Source organism: Aspergillus fijiensis, assembly GCF_003184825.1.
Source record: "Aspergillus fijiensis CBS 313.89 unplaced genomic scaffold BO72scaffold_18, whole genome shotgun sequence".
In the NCBI taxonomy this organism is placed as follows: domain Eukaryota; kingdom Fungi; phylum Ascomycota; class Eurotiomycetes; order Eurotiales; family Aspergillaceae; genus Aspergillus; species Aspergillus fijiensis.
The window spans coordinates 423546-440641 of NW_024468994.1; the positions used below are offsets into that span (position 1 = coordinate 423546).

A 17096-nucleotide genomic window follows, 5' to 3' on the forward strand; every position below is an offset into this window, starting at 1 on the left:
AAGACTATTCAGCCCGGGAGAAATCCTTCGGTTCAGGCAGCATCGGGACTGGCTGGAGATAGTCATTCAAGTGTCTTATCAGTGGTAAATTAAGAGTTAGTCAGGTAGACAATTGCATGCACAGGTGGTAAGGGGTCAAAGAGAGTTCCTTATCTCCCGCCAGATACGTATTGTATGTTGGTATGCCATTGAACTGACAGGGCTGATTCTTGGATCCTGGCGGACTTGCCATCCTTCGTGAAGCTCCATCGGGAGGCGCAGTAATGACCACGAGGTTTTTCCAAACCTTGCAGATCTGCCCCACTGGCGTTCTGAACTGTAGCTGTACAGTGAGTACGGAGCACAATTGAATGAGTTGGTGCAATGGGATGGGAGTCTGGTGGTTGTTCCTAAACCTTCCGAGAAGGAAGATGAAACTCCTTATCTTCCTCCGTTGTGGCAACCAATCACCATCGGCTCGGGTGGAAGTCTTATCTACCACACAATCTACAAGGCTGTTGATTACGAACGAACCAAACTACCTCCTATTGAACTTATTATCACTCGACCTGCTCGTCCTTGCCTTGACTCAGTCACCATTGACGACGCCAAGAAACCAGTCACATTAGTTCGCTATATCTGACACCGCAAATATGCTGCCAGGTGGTACTGCTTATGCAGCTCCCGAGTTCCATCTACAAGTATAGCTAACTACAGCATCAATGTTCCCCATGTGGTCCGTTCAGCTGCGAAAGCTTGATACGCCACTCCGTACGAGTAGAAATACATACTCAAGTCTACCAGACAGGGAGCGCTCCAATGCTGTGGTAACTCGACGATCACACGGTGCCAGACCCGATCGCTTCGGCCGCTTCCAGCGCAAACGCAAACCGAGCCTTGAGATCCTCCACAATCTCGACCCCGACACTAACGCGCAGCAAATCGGCCGGTACGCCGAACCCCGCGGCCCACTCTAACTCCCGATAGTACGCGAGAAGAACGTAAGGCGACGTCAAGGTGAACTTCGTGCCGAGACTCGGCCCTTTGGCCGTCTCGATGCGATCAAAGGATGCCACCGTATGTTCTTCGGGTGAAACGTGAACGACAGCAAACTTCCATACCCGCCCGTGGGGGTCCGACACCCATCATAGAAACATTTCGTCGGAATATACTTGGGGTGACAGACGTCCTTGACTAGCGGATGGGCTTGCAAAACTTGGCAGATGGCCTCAGCATTGTCGTTTATTATCCTGATGCGCACCACGAAGTCCCGGCTATTGCGCTCCATGAACAAAACGTCCTCGACCCAATAAATGTTATCCTCAAAATCCGCTTCGAACGCCCGCTTCGAACGCCCACTTCAGTGGCAAATAATACCGGCTTTCGGAATTTAGGATAGCGCTGCCACCCATCACGTTACAGTCGCCTGAGAACATCTTCGTGAGACTGTTGACCACCACGTCGGCCCGGGCAAGGAGCTGGACATTGATCGAGTTGCCAATCGTCTCGCCCACCACCACAGCGAAGTCATACTTGTGGGGCAATTGGCGCATGCGCTGGAGATCGGAGCTCTTCAGCATTGGATTCCCGGGAAATTCGCAGAACAAGGCCAGGTGCCGTTCGCCAGCCTGCGGGCGGGCTTCTAGGTCGTTCAGCTCATCCAAGGAGCCATGCCCGTAGAACAGACATCCAGGCCCGAATTTCTGCAAGACTTTCAAGGTGTCGACATACGGGAAACCAAACGAGATACTCTCCCGTGGGCCTCGAACTGCGAGCAGCATCCGGTGCGTGTTGAAAATGGCATTCATGCCGCACGAATAGAGGTAAACGTCGTCGACGGACAGTCTGGACACTCCCCGTGGACTGTTTTGCGAGCTCGATCGTTTGACTGCAGCTGTAGATGTAAGACCTACTTCGCCTACCAGGTACCTGCTAGGCGTCGACGAATCACCATTCTGGCGTTGACGACAAATGAGAGATCTAAGTTTCGTCCAAATCGCTCCTCCAGGAAATGCGTGTCTTCCCGGCTCTCTGTTGCAGCCTTGTGCTTGTCATCGAGTCCAACATTTCTTGATCCAGTATTGACGTTCTTCTCTGCTTCGGGGGATGTTCGACGATGATCTATGGCGGAATCTCTTTGATACCTCCTTGAGCCTCTTTGTAATTCACGATCGGTTGCGACTATTTCTGTGTCTGCGATGCCGGCGCGGTGTTCGCAGATTCCATCACTAGATACCCTCCTCAGAAAGTGCGTGATAGAATTCTGCTTGTCGACTTCGGATCCTGTCTCCGAAATCGCCAGTACTGTTTCGCAATTGCGAACAGATCCTCCTGAAGTATAACGGCGGATATTGAGGATGACACCTTAGCAATGGCTATCGATTGAGTCGCCGAGCTCTTACTATCGAGACACAAATCAATTATCTTGACATTCCCAGCCAGTCCTTCCTTCGCCGCTTCTGCCTCGATAGCAATGATAATGAAGTCACGACATCTTTCAGCAGCCTTGCGGGCTGGGAACAACATCATGACAGTAGTTCTTGTTCCTTCTGAGCAGTATCTGGTCACGATGTCATCTGCAATTGCAGCAATGAGTTTGTGGATAGAGGATCATGGTCAGCCATTGAAGACTCCGTCCATCACGCGCTTGGCACCTTTCTCATAATCCACGTTATCCATCCATATTGAAAGGGACATGCTCACAGCATAAGCTGTAAGAGAAGAAATAAAGTCACCCGGGTCTATGGTTGACGACACTATTCAATAAAATAAGAATAAAGCTGATAGATTCCGGAGTCACATCGCAACTGAAGCAGCCAACCACTGTATATGTAGTTTCAAGCTTATCAAAGCTTTTCAGAATACAGACGTTCACTTTTTTAATGGATTATAAGAGCATAATCTGTCTGTCTTTCTGCACGTCTGTACGCAGATGAGAAAGTACAGGGTTATGTATTTGGAGGAACGAATGACTGTAGGCAATAAGCATGCATGTACCGGGCCCCTGAGTAATTCGTTATATCTATTCTCTCCACAACGCTCTCACTCTCACATTGTTACCTCAATTTTCCGCCTGCTGTTCGACCTGACAGGTCAATCAACGTGATACTCGCGAGTGAACGGGTTTTAGGCTGATTCGGTTTGTGTCTGTAGGCAAAGGCTCTCTTTTCTCCCCGGTTGTGCATGGTGGGATATGACTTGAAAGCATCAAGAGGCCGTCCGACGACTGACATTCGAGATTATCTCGCTTCCTTGGAACCATGACTTTACCGACAGTCGGGTTTAGACAGACTTAATCGTCATACCATTCAATATTTTTGGGTTATCATTGGGATCTTTGTTGCTTTATAGCCTACTGGGGGTGTTGCATAGGGGAACCCGCCTCAAGCCAGCGCTACCTTCTCAACATTGTTGTTCCCCAACCGCTGGATCAATTGACCTGAAACGAGACTCATACTTGCTTCTCTGCAGGTGATGCAGATAAGTGCCTTTTCGCGCCCCAGCACCCGGATGTGTAAGGATAGTTGTGTGTCGCCGTGGAACTCAAGACGGCGCGGCGCCCATAATGTCACCATTGCTGGGAACTTCGGCCAGCGCTCTGAAGATGAAAGTACCAATTTCTCCCTGCGCAGGGGCATTGACCATGCACCTGGGCTTCTCTATCAACTGCAGCGCGGGCTTTCAGATCTGAGGCACTAATGCACGCCCCTCGCAGTCCATGCGTATGGTGGGTTGATCAATACCAATCTGGAAATTGAGAGACAGCCGTCTATTTCCTCGAATGCAGATCATTGAGGGATCATCGGGATCAAAGAGCATGCGCCAGTGTTGATCTTCCGGCATTGACTAGAATGAGCGCTGATGTGGACAACGGGATCTGGTATCATGGCATGGCAAATAATTTAAAGTATACAAAAGTACTCCGCAAACCCCGTAGTGTCATGAGTACAGCAGGGCACTCGCTGCTCCACACTGGTGCTTCGCTTGTGAAGGCTCTGAATAAGCTTCAGGACCTGGTGGCAATGTCATGAGAAGATATACGAGTAGTGACCTATCATCGCAGACCGCGCGTCCTGTCCAAGTCTTGAAAGTTGATTTACTCCGTACACTGCTCTCAGTGACTGCATGGAACGAAGGTGGACAGTCAGAGGGAGATTGGTGTGGCGGTGATGTGCTTAGTCATGGGCGGTGGGCAATCCTTGATTCCGCTTCTAAATGAAGCTCTCTTGATTCTCCCTCCGGACAGCGTCTCTGACGTCGCCCAGTCATTGGCATTGAGTGCTATATCACACTTCTTATCGCGCTGAGCACCCATCAATAGTCTGAAGTGATCGTTTAGCTCAAGCCACACGGCTGAAGACGCAGACGCGTTTGCCAGGGATTTTTTGACCGGTCCAGCAGCAGAAGCATGCACCGCCACAGCCCCTATCTATCCGCTTGAGGCTTTCCCTTCCAACCCGCTCTCTAGCACTGGCCATGCGAGATGGAGTCCCAACAAGATCGTGGGTTCCAGATCATGGAGCATCCTGATATGAACAATCATGACTCGGATGGCTCCGGTTCCTCCGATGAGCTGCTGCAACAGCCCTACTCACTCCGGTCGGACTCCAGCTTCACGGAGAATTTCGACGGCCAGATCCCAACCCCCGCGTCGACCATCGCCAACTCTCCTACCCCATCCCTCCCCAGCGGTATCCCTCCATGGGTCACGGGCACACCATCACGCCCGCGGGGTGCGAGCGTTGGTGCCTCCGCTCTCGACAAAGCACAACCTGTAGACGGTCTGCCAGGTGACTTGAGGTCACAACGCCCGTCCGGCCCCGCTCGGACACCTTCCAACACCTACGCCCCTCAGCGCCGCCCGCCCCAATACATCAGCTTCCAGAATGACCGTCAGAGATCCTCGTCAACGAAGCGAACCCCCCGCAGGGACCCGAACGCCCAGTATCGAGCGCAGGAGAAGGCGTATGTCCAGCGCATCCGGGCCGACCCACAGGCATGGTACAACCATTTCGACGAAGCTCAGAATATGAGCCCGGGAATCGGTGACTCGGACCTGGAGGAACCCTCACCGTCGTCAGAAGTTCCATTCGAAGATGATGCCTACGACCCTGACATTCAACTTTTCCTCAACGACGATAACCTGCCGACGATCGATGAGCTGAAGAACCCAAGAAATCAGGAAAGGCTGGAGTGGCACTCCATGTTGTCTTCTGTCTTGAAGGGAGATGTCGTCAAGCAAGAGAAACAACGTCTTCTAGGGTCTACGGACTCCAAACGGTCCTCCGCCCAGAACAATGCGATATGGCTGGGTGTTAGGGCAAGAACGTGCGGGCGCAGTGTAGCTCTGCAGCGGAAGCTGATCGAAGAGGCCCGGAGTGGACTGGGACCTATCATCGAAGAAATCATCAAGTTTGAGATCAAGGGTGAGACGGAGATTGGGAAGCCTCCCATTCAACAGGTCGAGGACATTGTGGCACAGATCGAGAGATGTGAAAGCTTGTATTCTACTCACAAAGAGCTGGAAAGCGCCCACCCCCGCATTGCTTCTGATGAATTCCGATCCAGTCGTGATGCTGTTCTTGCCTGGCACAATACAACGATCTTGATCAACACTGAACTTGCCATTCTGCAAAAGTGGGTCGGCAACGACGAGCTTGACTTCAGCAAGCCAAGGACAAAGTCAATTAACAGTGATCTTACCGACGAATCCTCCTTCTTGGACCGGATCATGAAGGAAGATGGGCTGAGAACGCTCCAGGGGAGACAGAACATGCTCAACGGTGTGGGCGAAGTGATTCAGAAGGCGAAGAACACCTTGATTGAAAATGCCAGCTCGTTTGCCAAGCGTCATCTACCGCCATATATCGAAGAATTGCTTACCCTGATTAACTTCCCCTCACGTCTCATCCAGGAGATTATCCGCATGCGACTTTCCTATGCAAAGAACATGAAAGATCCTGCTCAGCAGTCCCCAATCTTGGTGGATCAGATGCTTTCACAGTTCCAGATTTTGATGAAAGTAGCGGTGGACATCAAGCAACGATATATGGATATCGCCAGACCTGAGCCCGGCTGGGACTTGCCTCCATGTATCGACGAGAATTTTGACTCGGTTGTCCTGGACGCCATGAAGTACTACTTCCGACTCCTCAATTGGAAGCTGAATGCAAACAAGAACACATTCAAGGAAGCGGAAATTCTGGAACAGGATTGGGAATTCTCTAATGAGGTCGGACGTCAACTTGATGGAGGTGACATTGAGGTTGCTGAGCAATACAGGTACGGGACCTCTCGGACTACGATGTGCATTTTTGCTAACTTATGATCAGTGCCTTGACTGCAAAGTCTCTTCAACGCTTGATGATTCATTTTGAACGGGAATTGACGATACGTCCGAATGAGGATCCCATCGACATGGATAAGCGGTATAAGAGCGTTCTCGATTCTACACGTATTCGCCAACGGAAGCTCTATCGTTTCTCCCGCTTCTTGCGCCAATTGTTTGAAAATGCAACGGAGTACAATTTGCCAGCTGACATTGCCTATGACTTCCTGGAAGCGCTCCTCGTATCGGACCATTTCATTATCAAGTCTAACTCTACCACGGGCCAGAAGAACGTCTATCTCTTTGCGCATCCTGCCTTGTGGGGTCGGCCCGCAGATCTACAAGCAATCATGGGCACGTCCTTCCGTGATGAAGATGCTTCGAAAGACTCCCCTCACGCGCCCTATATCTTGGTCATTCGTCCAGAGAAGCCATTGGCTTGGGCTGGCAAAGAGATGCAGCTCGAAACCATGGAACACCCCACAGACTTGCGATTAGGGAAATTGCGCCTCGTTGTCGAGGGCACCCAGCAGCGCCTGGCCAATGCTCGGGCTGAATTGGCGCATCTGACTGGAACGCATCTCGACATGGCCATTGAGCAACGGGCCAATCTCGGTCGCGTTAATGTGGAACTTAATAAGATCAAGAAGATTTCATTTAAGCTGTCCATGACAATTATGGATAGCGTTGCAATTATCCGAAATCAGCTGAGAGAGAAGGGAGTAGAGAATCATGACCTGGTACAAGCATGCTATGCTTTTGCCACGGAATTCGGAAAGCGTTCTTCGAATGTTGACCCTAACAGACGCGCTATGAATAGTGCGAGACTTGTGGATTTGTCTCTTGATTGGGTCTCCTTCGTTTGCGACGACTGTGATGCTGCTGATCGAAAGACTTTCAAGTGGGCTGTCTCTGCCCTTGAATTCGCCATGGCTATTACCTCCAGCAGACATCTACTTTCCATGGACGACGCGCAGTTTGCTCGTCTACGACAGAAAGTGGCGGGGTGTATGTCACTCCTCATATCTCACTTCGATATCATGGGCGCTCGGTCTTCTCGCGCAGCTCAGGCAGAGAAGCAGCGCTTGGAAGAGCGCGCCGGCTCTAGAAGAATGGCCGCAGGCCGAGTTTTGACGGATGAGGAAGCGACCAAGCTTGTGCGAGAACAGCGCCTGGCTCACTTGATCGAGATTGAAGATCGGCGAGTCGATGAGGATGCGAAGCGTCAAGCACTCGGAAGAGTCCTGGAGGGATCCAATGAGGCTGATAGATCTCTTACCGTGCTCTCGTCTTCGGCTACGAATGTCACTCTGCGCTGGCAGCAGGGTCAGTTCATTGGAGGCGGAACGTTCGGATCCGTCTATGCTGCAATCAACCTCGACAGCAATTACCTTATGGCTGTCAAGGAGATCCGCTTGCAGGATCCTCAGCTCATTCCTAAGATTGCACAACAGATCCGCGATGAGATGGGCGTGCTGGAAGTTCTTGATCATCCCAATATTGTCTCATACCACGGAATTGAAGTCCACCGTGACAAAGTGTACATCTTCATGGAGTACTGCTCTGGCGGGTCTCTTGCGAGCTTGCTCGAGCACGGCCGTGTTGAGGATGAGACGGTCATCATGGTCTACGCTCTCCAGCTTCTGGAGGGATTGGCGTACCTGCACCAGGCCGGCATCATCCACCGCGACATCAAGCCCGAGAATATCCTCCTTGACCACAATGGAATTATCAAGTACGTCGATTTCGGTGCCGCTAAGATTATCGCCCGCCAAGGAAGGACTGTCGCCCCCATGGACGCCTTTTCTGGCACTGGTCACAAGGACGCCATCGTACCCAAAGACTCTCAGATCCCCCAGAACAATTGGGGTAAGAACCAGAAGACTATGACCGGCACCCCGATGTACATGTCCCCCGAAGTGATCCGCGGCGACACCTCCAAGCTCATCCACCGCCAAGGCGCAGTTGACATCTGGTCTCTGGGCTGTGTGATCCTGGAGATGGCCACTGGCCGTCGACCCTGGTCGACCCTGGATAACGAGTGGGCCATTATGTACAACATCGCCCAAGGCAACCAACCACAGCTTCCGAGCCGCGACCAACTCAGCGACCTGGGTATCGACTTCCTCCGTCGTTGCTTCGAGTGTGATCCGCTCAAGCGATCCACCGCGGCCGAGCTCCTCCAGCACGAGTGGATCGTCTCCATCCGCCAGCAGGTCGTCCTTGATGCCCCCACGCCTGGCAGTGAGAACAGCGCCAGCAGTTCCACCTCGGGCAGCCGCCAAAACTCAACCTACGGCTAGTGCAGCCTGGTTTCCGTCCCCCCTCGACGCCTACCCAAGCTGTGTTGAATGTTTGCTTTCTGCCTGCCCTTCATGCATTCTCTTTCGAAAAAGCCGCATTTGCTCAGCCCCATCGCCATCATTGTTATCCCACGCAACACACTTCTTACCCCTACTACGCCTGTTGATTCCGCATCTGATACCCTGCATACATTCATTTCTAATCCACCAAATCACTACTGGTCTTGTGGTCTGGTTTGCTCTTTTTTCTTTTTATTTTGCCGTTGGCTTCTCTCCTCCCCATACGAGTTGTCGGCATATTATACGTACATATATTCTGGCCCTCTTTTTTTGGCTTTTGTCTGGTCATCTCGACATACCACTATGAAACGAGTTTGTCGACCTGCGATTTGTTGTTGTAATTCCTCTATGGGAGGGGCAATATGTGTGTGGCCCTCTTCTTCGGCAATCATGCTGAATCCTGGGATTGTTTTTGTGTCTCGTATTGGTTCTTTGTTCGTACCACGCCCAAGCATACGAAGGAGCGTTTTCTTTTTGGACTTTTTTTGGGGCCTCTTTCTTTTTTGTTAGTTATTCAGCAATATCTGCATTGAGAGAGAGAATACAAGTACAATATACTTCTACATTACCCAGATTGTTTACAGATGCTCCATTGATTACTCAATGCCCAAATTAGTAGAATTGGATTTATAGATGTTGAAACAATACATCCAGAATCAATGAATCTCTTATCATTATCTAGCTCCATTGAGTGGTAACTACTACTCGGTGCTGGCGAGGCGCTTGATAATGGTAAAGGTGAATCAACCTTGGGAATCACCGTGTCATCGCGTTTTCCATAACCGCGGACACTATTGTTCCTAACTAATGCTCTTCGATGTAGAAAATAAAAATAAAAAGCGGATTTCGTGACCGAGGAGACTGATAAGTGGGGTAAATGGAGAGACCCAAGCAAACGATGATAAAAGCATACCATAGAGAATGGAATGAGAGTACATGCCCGACTTTCGCTCTGCTCGTGATAAACTGTTCATGATAGCCCTATAGAATGAGAAGAAGAAACCAGACGAGTAAGCATGGGTGATGGAAAAAGAAAACAAACAAGTCATGACCCGTAAGTGTGGTGTGCTGGGAGATAAAACTTTGACAACCATCTGTACGCCGAGCGGAAGAATTGGAAAGGCAGAAGAGAAGACTGGAAGGACAAAAGCGTGTCTTCATCAAGGTGGCATGAAACCCCCATTGCGTTGGGGCCGATTGGCCGCTGGGATGGTAAAGCGGTCAAGAAACGACTCGAGAAGGGTGAAACGCTCCGCATTTCCAAGGTTCGAGACATCATATAGTAAACAGGAAGGTCTTTGCCGCCGAAAGGCGGGGTATGGGTGTGGAAAGGAAGAATAAAGAACAATTAAATGAAATAATGCCAGGGAAAGGGTTGATAGCCCGATTCAGGAATCATTCATGGCCCCGGGCCAAAGTTGCAGGAAAGGGGAATTTAACGGAATTCCATGGCTGGAGTACAGCCATGGTCTTCCACATGCTTGAGCTCCAATTGTTGATATCTGAAGTAAAGTGGCTCAGGTTAGCACTAAAGATGTAGGTACTCTTCTCGGAAGACTCACTTCTCGCTCTTCGCATGGAAGTATATGCCAGCAACAGTTCCCTCTACTTGATTGAAGCAAATGTAGTAGAACCCCTCAAAGCTTGCACCAGATATGGATCTAACGCGATGGTCGGGCACCAAGAAGTATTCTTTCCAGCGCATGAAAATGTGTTCACGTTGGGCGTAATTGCGATACGTGAAATCGGGTTTCCTTGCTTGCTTGGATAGCGGACGCCACGCAGGAAACCTGTTCCAATGCTGCATATCGGTCTTCTCTGTAGCGCCCCATGCTTCGTTCTTAGTCTTGAAGGTATGTTTCGTGCCGATAATTTCGCCCTCAAAGAACGTCGTGAGAGTGGGATGATCTTCCGTCAGACCTGCAGGTGTGGTTTACGTGAGTCATGGGCGGTATTAGACCCTTGTGTTGCGGTCCACGCACCTTGTATGCGAAGATATCCACATAGATAAGATTCTTGCATGTCAACATGCTTTATCTCGACATCGACATTGTAGACTTGCCGATCGGATTGCTGCGTGCCAGTAAATTTACTTCCCGGGCGCAAGAAAGAGGAAGTATAGTTAGGGAGGAGCTACCAGAGTCAGACCAAGCTCGCGACCATGCCATTTGTAGTCTAGAACATACCCGAATATTAGAGAACTCGTAGCTTAACAGCGAGGTGTTCGATGATGAAGTGACCGACGGAGGTTGGCTGGTCGAGCATGATGGCTCTGCAGCCGGACTCAACCTCCCCGCGGCAGGCTCATCTTCGGGTTTTGCCACATCTTTCATCGGGCTACCACCGGACGAAGACTCGGCGGTTGAGCCTGCGGTCGCATCTATCAGGGCATTCTGCGCCGTGTGGGCCGCAGAGATGAGCTGAGACAAAGAGCTTTCGGATTCATCCCGATCGGAAAGAGTGGAGGGTGCTCGAGACTCTCTCCAGGAAGGCAGCCTCTCGACCTCGGGTGGGCAAGTGGAACGAGCGGAGAGTTCCTCTAGGCCTGACGAAGCATTCACACTGGATGTAATGTCACTCGGGGTCGGCATTGGAGGCGAATTAAGAAATGAATGACATCGGATCCGAAGCAGGTGCACTTATAGCAAGCGTGAGGGAGTGCAAGGAAACGGAGGGGAGTTCAACAAGCAGGAAAAGCAAGCATGCAGTTCGTAACCAGGGCGTGGGATTCGGGAAGCCCGCAGGGTAGGAAAGGAGACTAGGATCAAAAGGGAATTATTCAAGGGAATCGGATAAAGAACCGAGCGAAGGTTGCAGGAGTAAGCTTGGGGTTATTGAGGGGAGTGGAAGTAGGAAAGGAGGAATGAATGAGGGAGGGGGGGGGCTCAAGAGGAGATGAATAGAAAGGAAGTGTAGTTCAATTGATTTGATTGATGAGTCCGGGGGGTTGCGCACCGCAGCCACTGCAGCAGCCAGCAGACATTGCCCAAAAAGGATAGGGCGGCTTTTTGTGATCATGCGAGCGCGGGGGAGGCGAACGGGGCAATCGGCGGCGCCTCGGGCGGTTAATCGGAGGGTTGCGCGCTGCTTTGATAAGGGAATAAAAAAAAGGGGGGAAGGGGCAGATGAAGATGTGATACGATGCGATATGATATGATATGATATGATATGATCTTCAGCTGCTTCCGCCCCAAGCCCTCTCCCTCGTTCCCTCACCCAGCAACATATTTCACATTTTGTTCTCTGATATCACATACTAAGTTGGGCATTGTTCTGGTAGTAAAAGCCGTGGCCAATTGTACATGAAGCACTTGCTACGTTGGCTCTACTGGCACTCCTGCATTGCGTCATTTCCCGCTTGCAGTTTCCGGACCTGGTCTTCGCCAGTTGCTACGCGCTACTACTAATTGGTGCTGCAATGAATGAAATCAGGTATATCCGCTATCATTTTGGGTGTCTTAAGCCAAATATCAAGTAACGCCTATGCCAATTTGTGTCCTTCTTCGTTCAATCATCGCGTGTGAATTCAAATAGGCTTGATCTGGACGAGGGACTCCTATTAGCCGAAATGCCTGGAGGCGCACGAGTAAGGCCCAACTCACCTTGAAGTGAAGCGAGATAAGAGAGAAGATGAGAGCCTTCAAGTCTTGCACCAGATAGTAGAAGACACGGAGACCTTCAGGATCGGCAGACTCGGTCACGTCCACCAAGGAGCCGATTTTCGCGGTCTGCGTCCAACAGTCAGGATGTATGAACCACGGTCAAGGATTGCAATACAAGAACCCACCTCGAAGGAGATATGTTCATTACCCAACCTAATTTCCAGTTCCTGACGTCCATCCTTGTTCTTCTGAGGCCATTTGGAGTCGTCCTCCCTGGGTCGTGTGAGTATACCCAGCTCAACCAATATCCGGCAGGGTAAGGTAAGGCTTACTTCATGATCTCACTCTCCTTGATGATGCGCTTGACCTCCTGGATCATTGCCGCACTGACACACACTATACGATTGTATCAGCTCTCGTAACCCAGTATCACCGCACGTTGTTGGGAACTCACTTTCTTTGCGGATGAGGGAGTCATTGCGGTAATTGGAGTTGTTGGCATATCGAACGGCGGCACTGCGGCCATCGCCAAGGGTGCGGAAATCAAATTCTAGTGATCGTTAACTCATACATTCGCCAGCTGCAACGCTGAGAGGATACCAACCTAGAAACTCATGTCCAAACCGCCCAGAGTGACCTGAGCTGCATGGGCTGTCAGCAGCTGAGGAAACCTGGGCTTCATACAGGCTGTCCTTACTAGTAGCGGAGATAGAAGGTCTCGCCTTGGCCTGACATATTGTGTGTATGGTTGACCTGCAACTTGGTGGCCGATCCAACCAGTCCGTCGAGAATGCTCCGGAGCAAGTGAAAATGATGGGCGCGTTCCTGGTGGGTGGAAGTGCCTGGTTTGTCGGGTTGGTCCAGGCGGGCTTAGTCATTCACACACTCCGGACAGCTTGCTCCGCCGCGCAAATGGCCAGGTTGAGCCTCGAATGTCCGCACCCCCTCCGACTGTCAACATCTTGCACTGATGAACGCTAGGCAGGTGAGGGGAGCCCAGCTATACTAATTCATTTCTTTCTGTCAGCCCCGAATTATCAATTGGGGAGAGTTGACCTGGTGCGCAGCGCTGCCATCCCCTGAACCACCAACCCCAAACAACCACCTGTACTGACCACGCCTAAGCTCTCCTCCTCCCTCCTGACTTTCTCCTGTTACGGCCTTTCGCTTTCACCCACACAATCACGATGGCCTCCTTCTTGGAAAATGCATACAGTCTGGTCCATTTGGACAACACTGCAGATCAGCCCTCGTTGCAGGAGCTGAAGCTGCAGTTGGAGAAGGGTACCGATGAGACGAAGATGGACACTATGAGGCGGATCATCACGATCATGCTCAATGGAGATCCCATGCCACAGCTGCTCATGCACATCATTCGCTTCGTCATGCCCTCCCGGAGCAAGTCCCTCAAGAAACTGCTTTACTTTTACTACGAAATCTGCCCGAAGCTCGACGCCAATGGCAAACTCAAGCAAGAGATGATCTTGGTCTGGTAAGGAAATGCGTACTTCTCTCGCCGTGGTCTAGACTTCCAGTTCTTGTCTCTAATGGTTGCTTTGTTCTACAGCAACGGCATTCGCAATGATCTCCAGCACCCCAACGAGTACATCCGAGGCAATACACTTCGTTTCTTGTGCAAACTCCGCGAGCCGGAGCTCATCGAACCCCTCCTCTCATCCGCACGCTCCTGCTTGGAGCACCGCCACGCATACGTGAGAAAGAACGCTGTTTGGGCTGTCGCCTCGATCTTCCAGCACTCCGAATCCCTGATCCCGGACGCGCCAGAACTCATTCAGACTTTCCTCGAGACCGAGACCGACGGCACCTGCAAGCGCAATGCGTTCGCGGCCCTTATGTCGATCAGCCATCAGAAGGCATTGGAGTACCTCTCGTCCACTTTCGACAGCATTCCCAATACTGATGAGTTGCTACAATTGGCGGAGCTTGAGTTCATTCGTAAAGATGCTGTGCAGAACTCTCAGAACAAGGTTGGTCGCAGAACATCAATGGTTGCGCAGGCTACTAACGGGTGCTTATAGGCGAGATATCTGCGTTTGATCTTTGACCTTCTGGATGCCTCGACCAGCACTGTCATCTATGAAGCTGCGACCTCTCTGACGGCACTCACCAGCAACCCGGTCGCCGTGAAGGCTGCGGCAGGCAAGCTGATTGAACTCTGCATCAAGGAGGCCGACAACAACGTCAAGCTCATTGTTCTTGACCGTGTTGATCAGCTGCGCATTCGCAACGAGGGTGTTCTGGATGACCTCACCATGGAAATCCTCCGTGTCCTCTCCAGTCCCGACATCGACGTTCGCCGTAAGGCACTCGGCATCGCTCTGGAGATGGTGTCAAGCAAGAATGTTGAGGAGATCGTTATGCTGCTAAAGAAGGAGCTCGCGAAGACTGTTGATGAACAATATGAGAAGGTAAGCTTATCGTCCTGTTTTGACAAATACGAAGCTAACAGCATGTGCAGAACAGTGAATACCGCCAGCTGCTGATCCAGTCGATACACAACTGCGCCATTCGTTTCTCGGAGATCGCTGCAAGCGTTGTCGACCTTCTGATGGACTTCATCGCCGACTTCAACAACAACTCGGCCGTCGACGTAATCTCTTTCGTGAAGGAGGTTGTAGAGAAGTTCCCCGCCCTCAGACACTCCATCGTTGACCGGTTGGTCTCGACCTTGAGCGAAGTTCGTGCGGGCAAGGTCTACCGGGGCGTTCTATGGGTTGTTGGTGAATACTCTCTGGAGGAACGCGATATTCGCGAGGCGTGGAAGCGTATCAGAGCAAGTCTCGGAGAAATTCCCATTCTCGCCTCGGAACAACGTCTCCTTGACGAGGTACCGGAAGACGCTACTTTCAAGGATCAGCCCAATGGTCACAGCAAGCCGGCTGCTCCGACCGGATCCCGCAAGGTGCTGGCTGACGGCACGTATGCCACGGAGAGTGCTCTCACTAGCCAGTCGGCTGCTGCTGCCCGCCTTGAAGCTGTCAAGGCCGCACAGAAGCCTCCTCTTCGTCAATTAATCCTAGACGGTGACTACTATCTGGCCACTGTCCTTTCTTCCACTCTCACCAAGTTGGTTATGCGTCACTCGGAGGTCTCCCAGGACGCCGCCCGTACTAATGCTCTGCGGGCAGAAGCCATGCTCATCATGATCTCCATTATCCGCGTGGGTCAGTCTCACTTCGTCAAGGCACCTATTGATGAAGACTCAGTAGATCGCATCATGTGCTGTGTGCGCTCACTTGCCGAGTTCTCTGAGAAGAAGGAGCTGGAGACCACCTTCTTGGAAGACACCCGGAAAGCGTTCCGCGCCATGGTCCAGGTTGAGGATAAGAAGAGAGCCGCCAAGGAGGCTGTTGAGAAGGCCAAGACTGCTGTGCAAGTAGATGACGCTATTCCGATCCGGCAGTTCACGAAAAAGGCAGCTCTTGAAGGCGCGGAGGAAATCGAACTGGATCTCGCCAAGGCCACTGGCGGTGACTCGACCGTGGAGACTGTCTCCTCGAAGTTGAGCCGGGTCGTCCAGCTGACCGGCTTCTCGGATGCCGTCTACGCTGAGGCTTACGTTACAGTTCATCAGTTCGACATTGTTCTGGATGTGCTGTTGGTTAACCAGACCGTCGAGACCCTGCAGAACCTTAGCGTCGAATTTGCAACCCTGGGCGACCTCAAGGTTGTCGAGCGACCTACTACACACAACCTCGGACCCCGCGACTTCTTGAACGTGCAGGCTACAGTCAAGGTGTCGTCAACGGATACTGGTGTGATTTTCGGCAACATTGTCTACGACGGAGCTAGCTCAACGGAAACCCACGTGGTAATCTTGAACGACATCCATGCAGACATCATGGACTACATCCAACCCGCGCACTGCACTGAGACTCAGTTCCGTACTATGTGGACAGAGTTCGAGTGGGAGAACAAGGTAAACATTAACTCCAAGGCCAAGAGCCTTCGAGAGTTCCTCAAGCAGCTCATGGAGAGCACCAACATGGCTTGCTTGACTCCCGAGGCCTCCCTCAAGGGCGACTGTCGGTTCCTGAGCGCCAACCTATATGCCCGGAGCGTATTTGGTAAGTGTCGACCCTCTCCACCCATACGATTTGTGACCCTGTTGCTGACCGTGGATGTACTACAGGCGAGGACGCTCTGGCGAACCTGAGCATTGAGAAGGAGGGTGATGATGGACCGATCACCGGTTTTGTGCGGATAAGAAGTCGTTCTCAGGGACTGGCTTTGAGCCTGGGGTCGCTGAAGGGCCTCAAGGCATCTGCGGCATGAATCAAGTGTTGCCTTTGACTCGTATTTGAATAGCCATTACCCTGTTGTTGCTGGACCCACCGATTTATCTGAACTTATGCACCTATTCACTCTTCTGTGTTCTTCTAATGGACGAATTTTTGTTGATTATTATGCCTCTTCCTGTTTTATACCGGATGAGAAAAGACTTTATTACTCAATGAAAGATTTCTTAGAATTCCAACCAACCCAGGATCGGTTCATTGTTGTCGTACTGTAGGCTGTTCGTTCCAGTTCTGGGCCAAAAGTATGCGGGATGGCGAGCTGAATCCAATTGGTCCGATGGTGCAGCAGTGGAGTGTTTCCAAAGAGGCGCTGGTTTGGTTCCGCAAATGACAGGAGATATCCATTCCACAAAATTGGGGAGATTCTGGAATCGGATCTGGGGATCGACTAGAAATCGAATGGTACGTGTTCGTACTCAAATAGAACAGAGGGAGCGAGAGAGGGAGCGAAAGAGAGAGACGCAGAGGCGAAACCGACCAAGTGGAGAGAGGGTCCGGTGGAGGG

At 51.4% G+C, this 17096-nt stretch overlaps 5 protein-coding genes across 5 annotated transcripts; 2 read left to right on the plus strand and 3 right to left on the minus strand.

The window, feature by feature from the left end:
• Positions 1–818: 818 nt before the first annotated feature.
• Positions 819–3164, minus strand: BO72DRAFT_467902 (PLP-dependent transferase; the record flags this gene model as incomplete). The annotated part of the gene is made up of 8 exons (XM_040946865.1): positions 819–1063; positions 1093–1279; positions 1320–1888; positions 1924–2114; positions 2255–2555; positions 2634–2720; positions 2801–2802; positions 3040–3164. The coding sequence occupies 8 exons, from the start codon at positions 3162–3164 to the stop codon at positions 819–821; spliced, it is 1707 nt and encodes a 568-aa protein (XP_040802287.1).
• Positions 3165–4330: 1166 nt separating this feature from the next.
• sskB (putative MAP kinase kinase kinase SskB) lies at positions 4331–8625 on the plus strand. The gene is made up of 2 exons (XM_040950726.1): positions 4331–6261; positions 6312–8625. Exons 1-2 carry the CDS (start codon positions 4463–4465, stop codon positions 8608–8610), a joined length of 4098 nt encoding a protein of 1365 aa, XP_040802288.1. The 5' UTR covers positions 4331–4462; the 3' UTR covers positions 8611–8625.
• A 1433-nt stretch (positions 8626–10058) lies between these two features.
• On the minus strand, positions 10059–11353 carry BO72DRAFT_79518 (GID4/VID24 family protein). Its single transcript, XM_040950728.1, has 4 exons — positions 10857–11353; positions 10653–10803; positions 10233–10590; positions 10059–10172 (listed from the first exon to the last, which is right to left on the minus strand). Exons 1-4 carry the CDS (start codon positions 11259–11261, stop codon positions 10106–10108), a joined length of 981 nt encoding a protein of 326 aa, XP_040802289.1. The 5' UTR covers positions 11262–11353; the 3' UTR covers positions 10059–10105.
• Positions 11354–12095: 742 nt separating this feature from the next.
• BO72DRAFT_447333 (mago nashi family protein) lies at positions 12096–13094 on the minus strand. The gene is made up of 7 exons (XM_040944513.1): positions 12970–13094; positions 12877–12914; positions 12727–12822; positions 12605–12668; positions 12458–12545; positions 12273–12398; positions 12096–12211 (listed from the first exon to the last, which is right to left on the minus strand). The coding sequence occupies exons 1-7, from the start codon at positions 13005–13007 to the stop codon at positions 12197–12199; spliced, it is 465 nt and encodes a 154-aa protein (XP_040802290.1). The 5' UTR covers positions 13008–13094; the 3' UTR covers positions 12096–12196.
• A 123-nt stretch (positions 13095–13217) lies between these two features.
• Positions 13218–16772, plus strand: BO72DRAFT_476876 (coatomer subunit beta). Its single transcript, XM_040947405.1, has 5 exons — positions 13218–13764; positions 13840–14260; positions 14312–14701; positions 14752–16360; positions 16426–16772. Exons 1-5 carry the CDS (start codon positions 13460–13462, stop codon positions 16566–16568), a joined length of 2868 nt encoding a protein of 955 aa, XP_040802291.1. The 5' UTR covers positions 13218–13459; the 3' UTR covers positions 16569–16772.
• Positions 16773–17096: the final 324 nt, after the last annotated feature.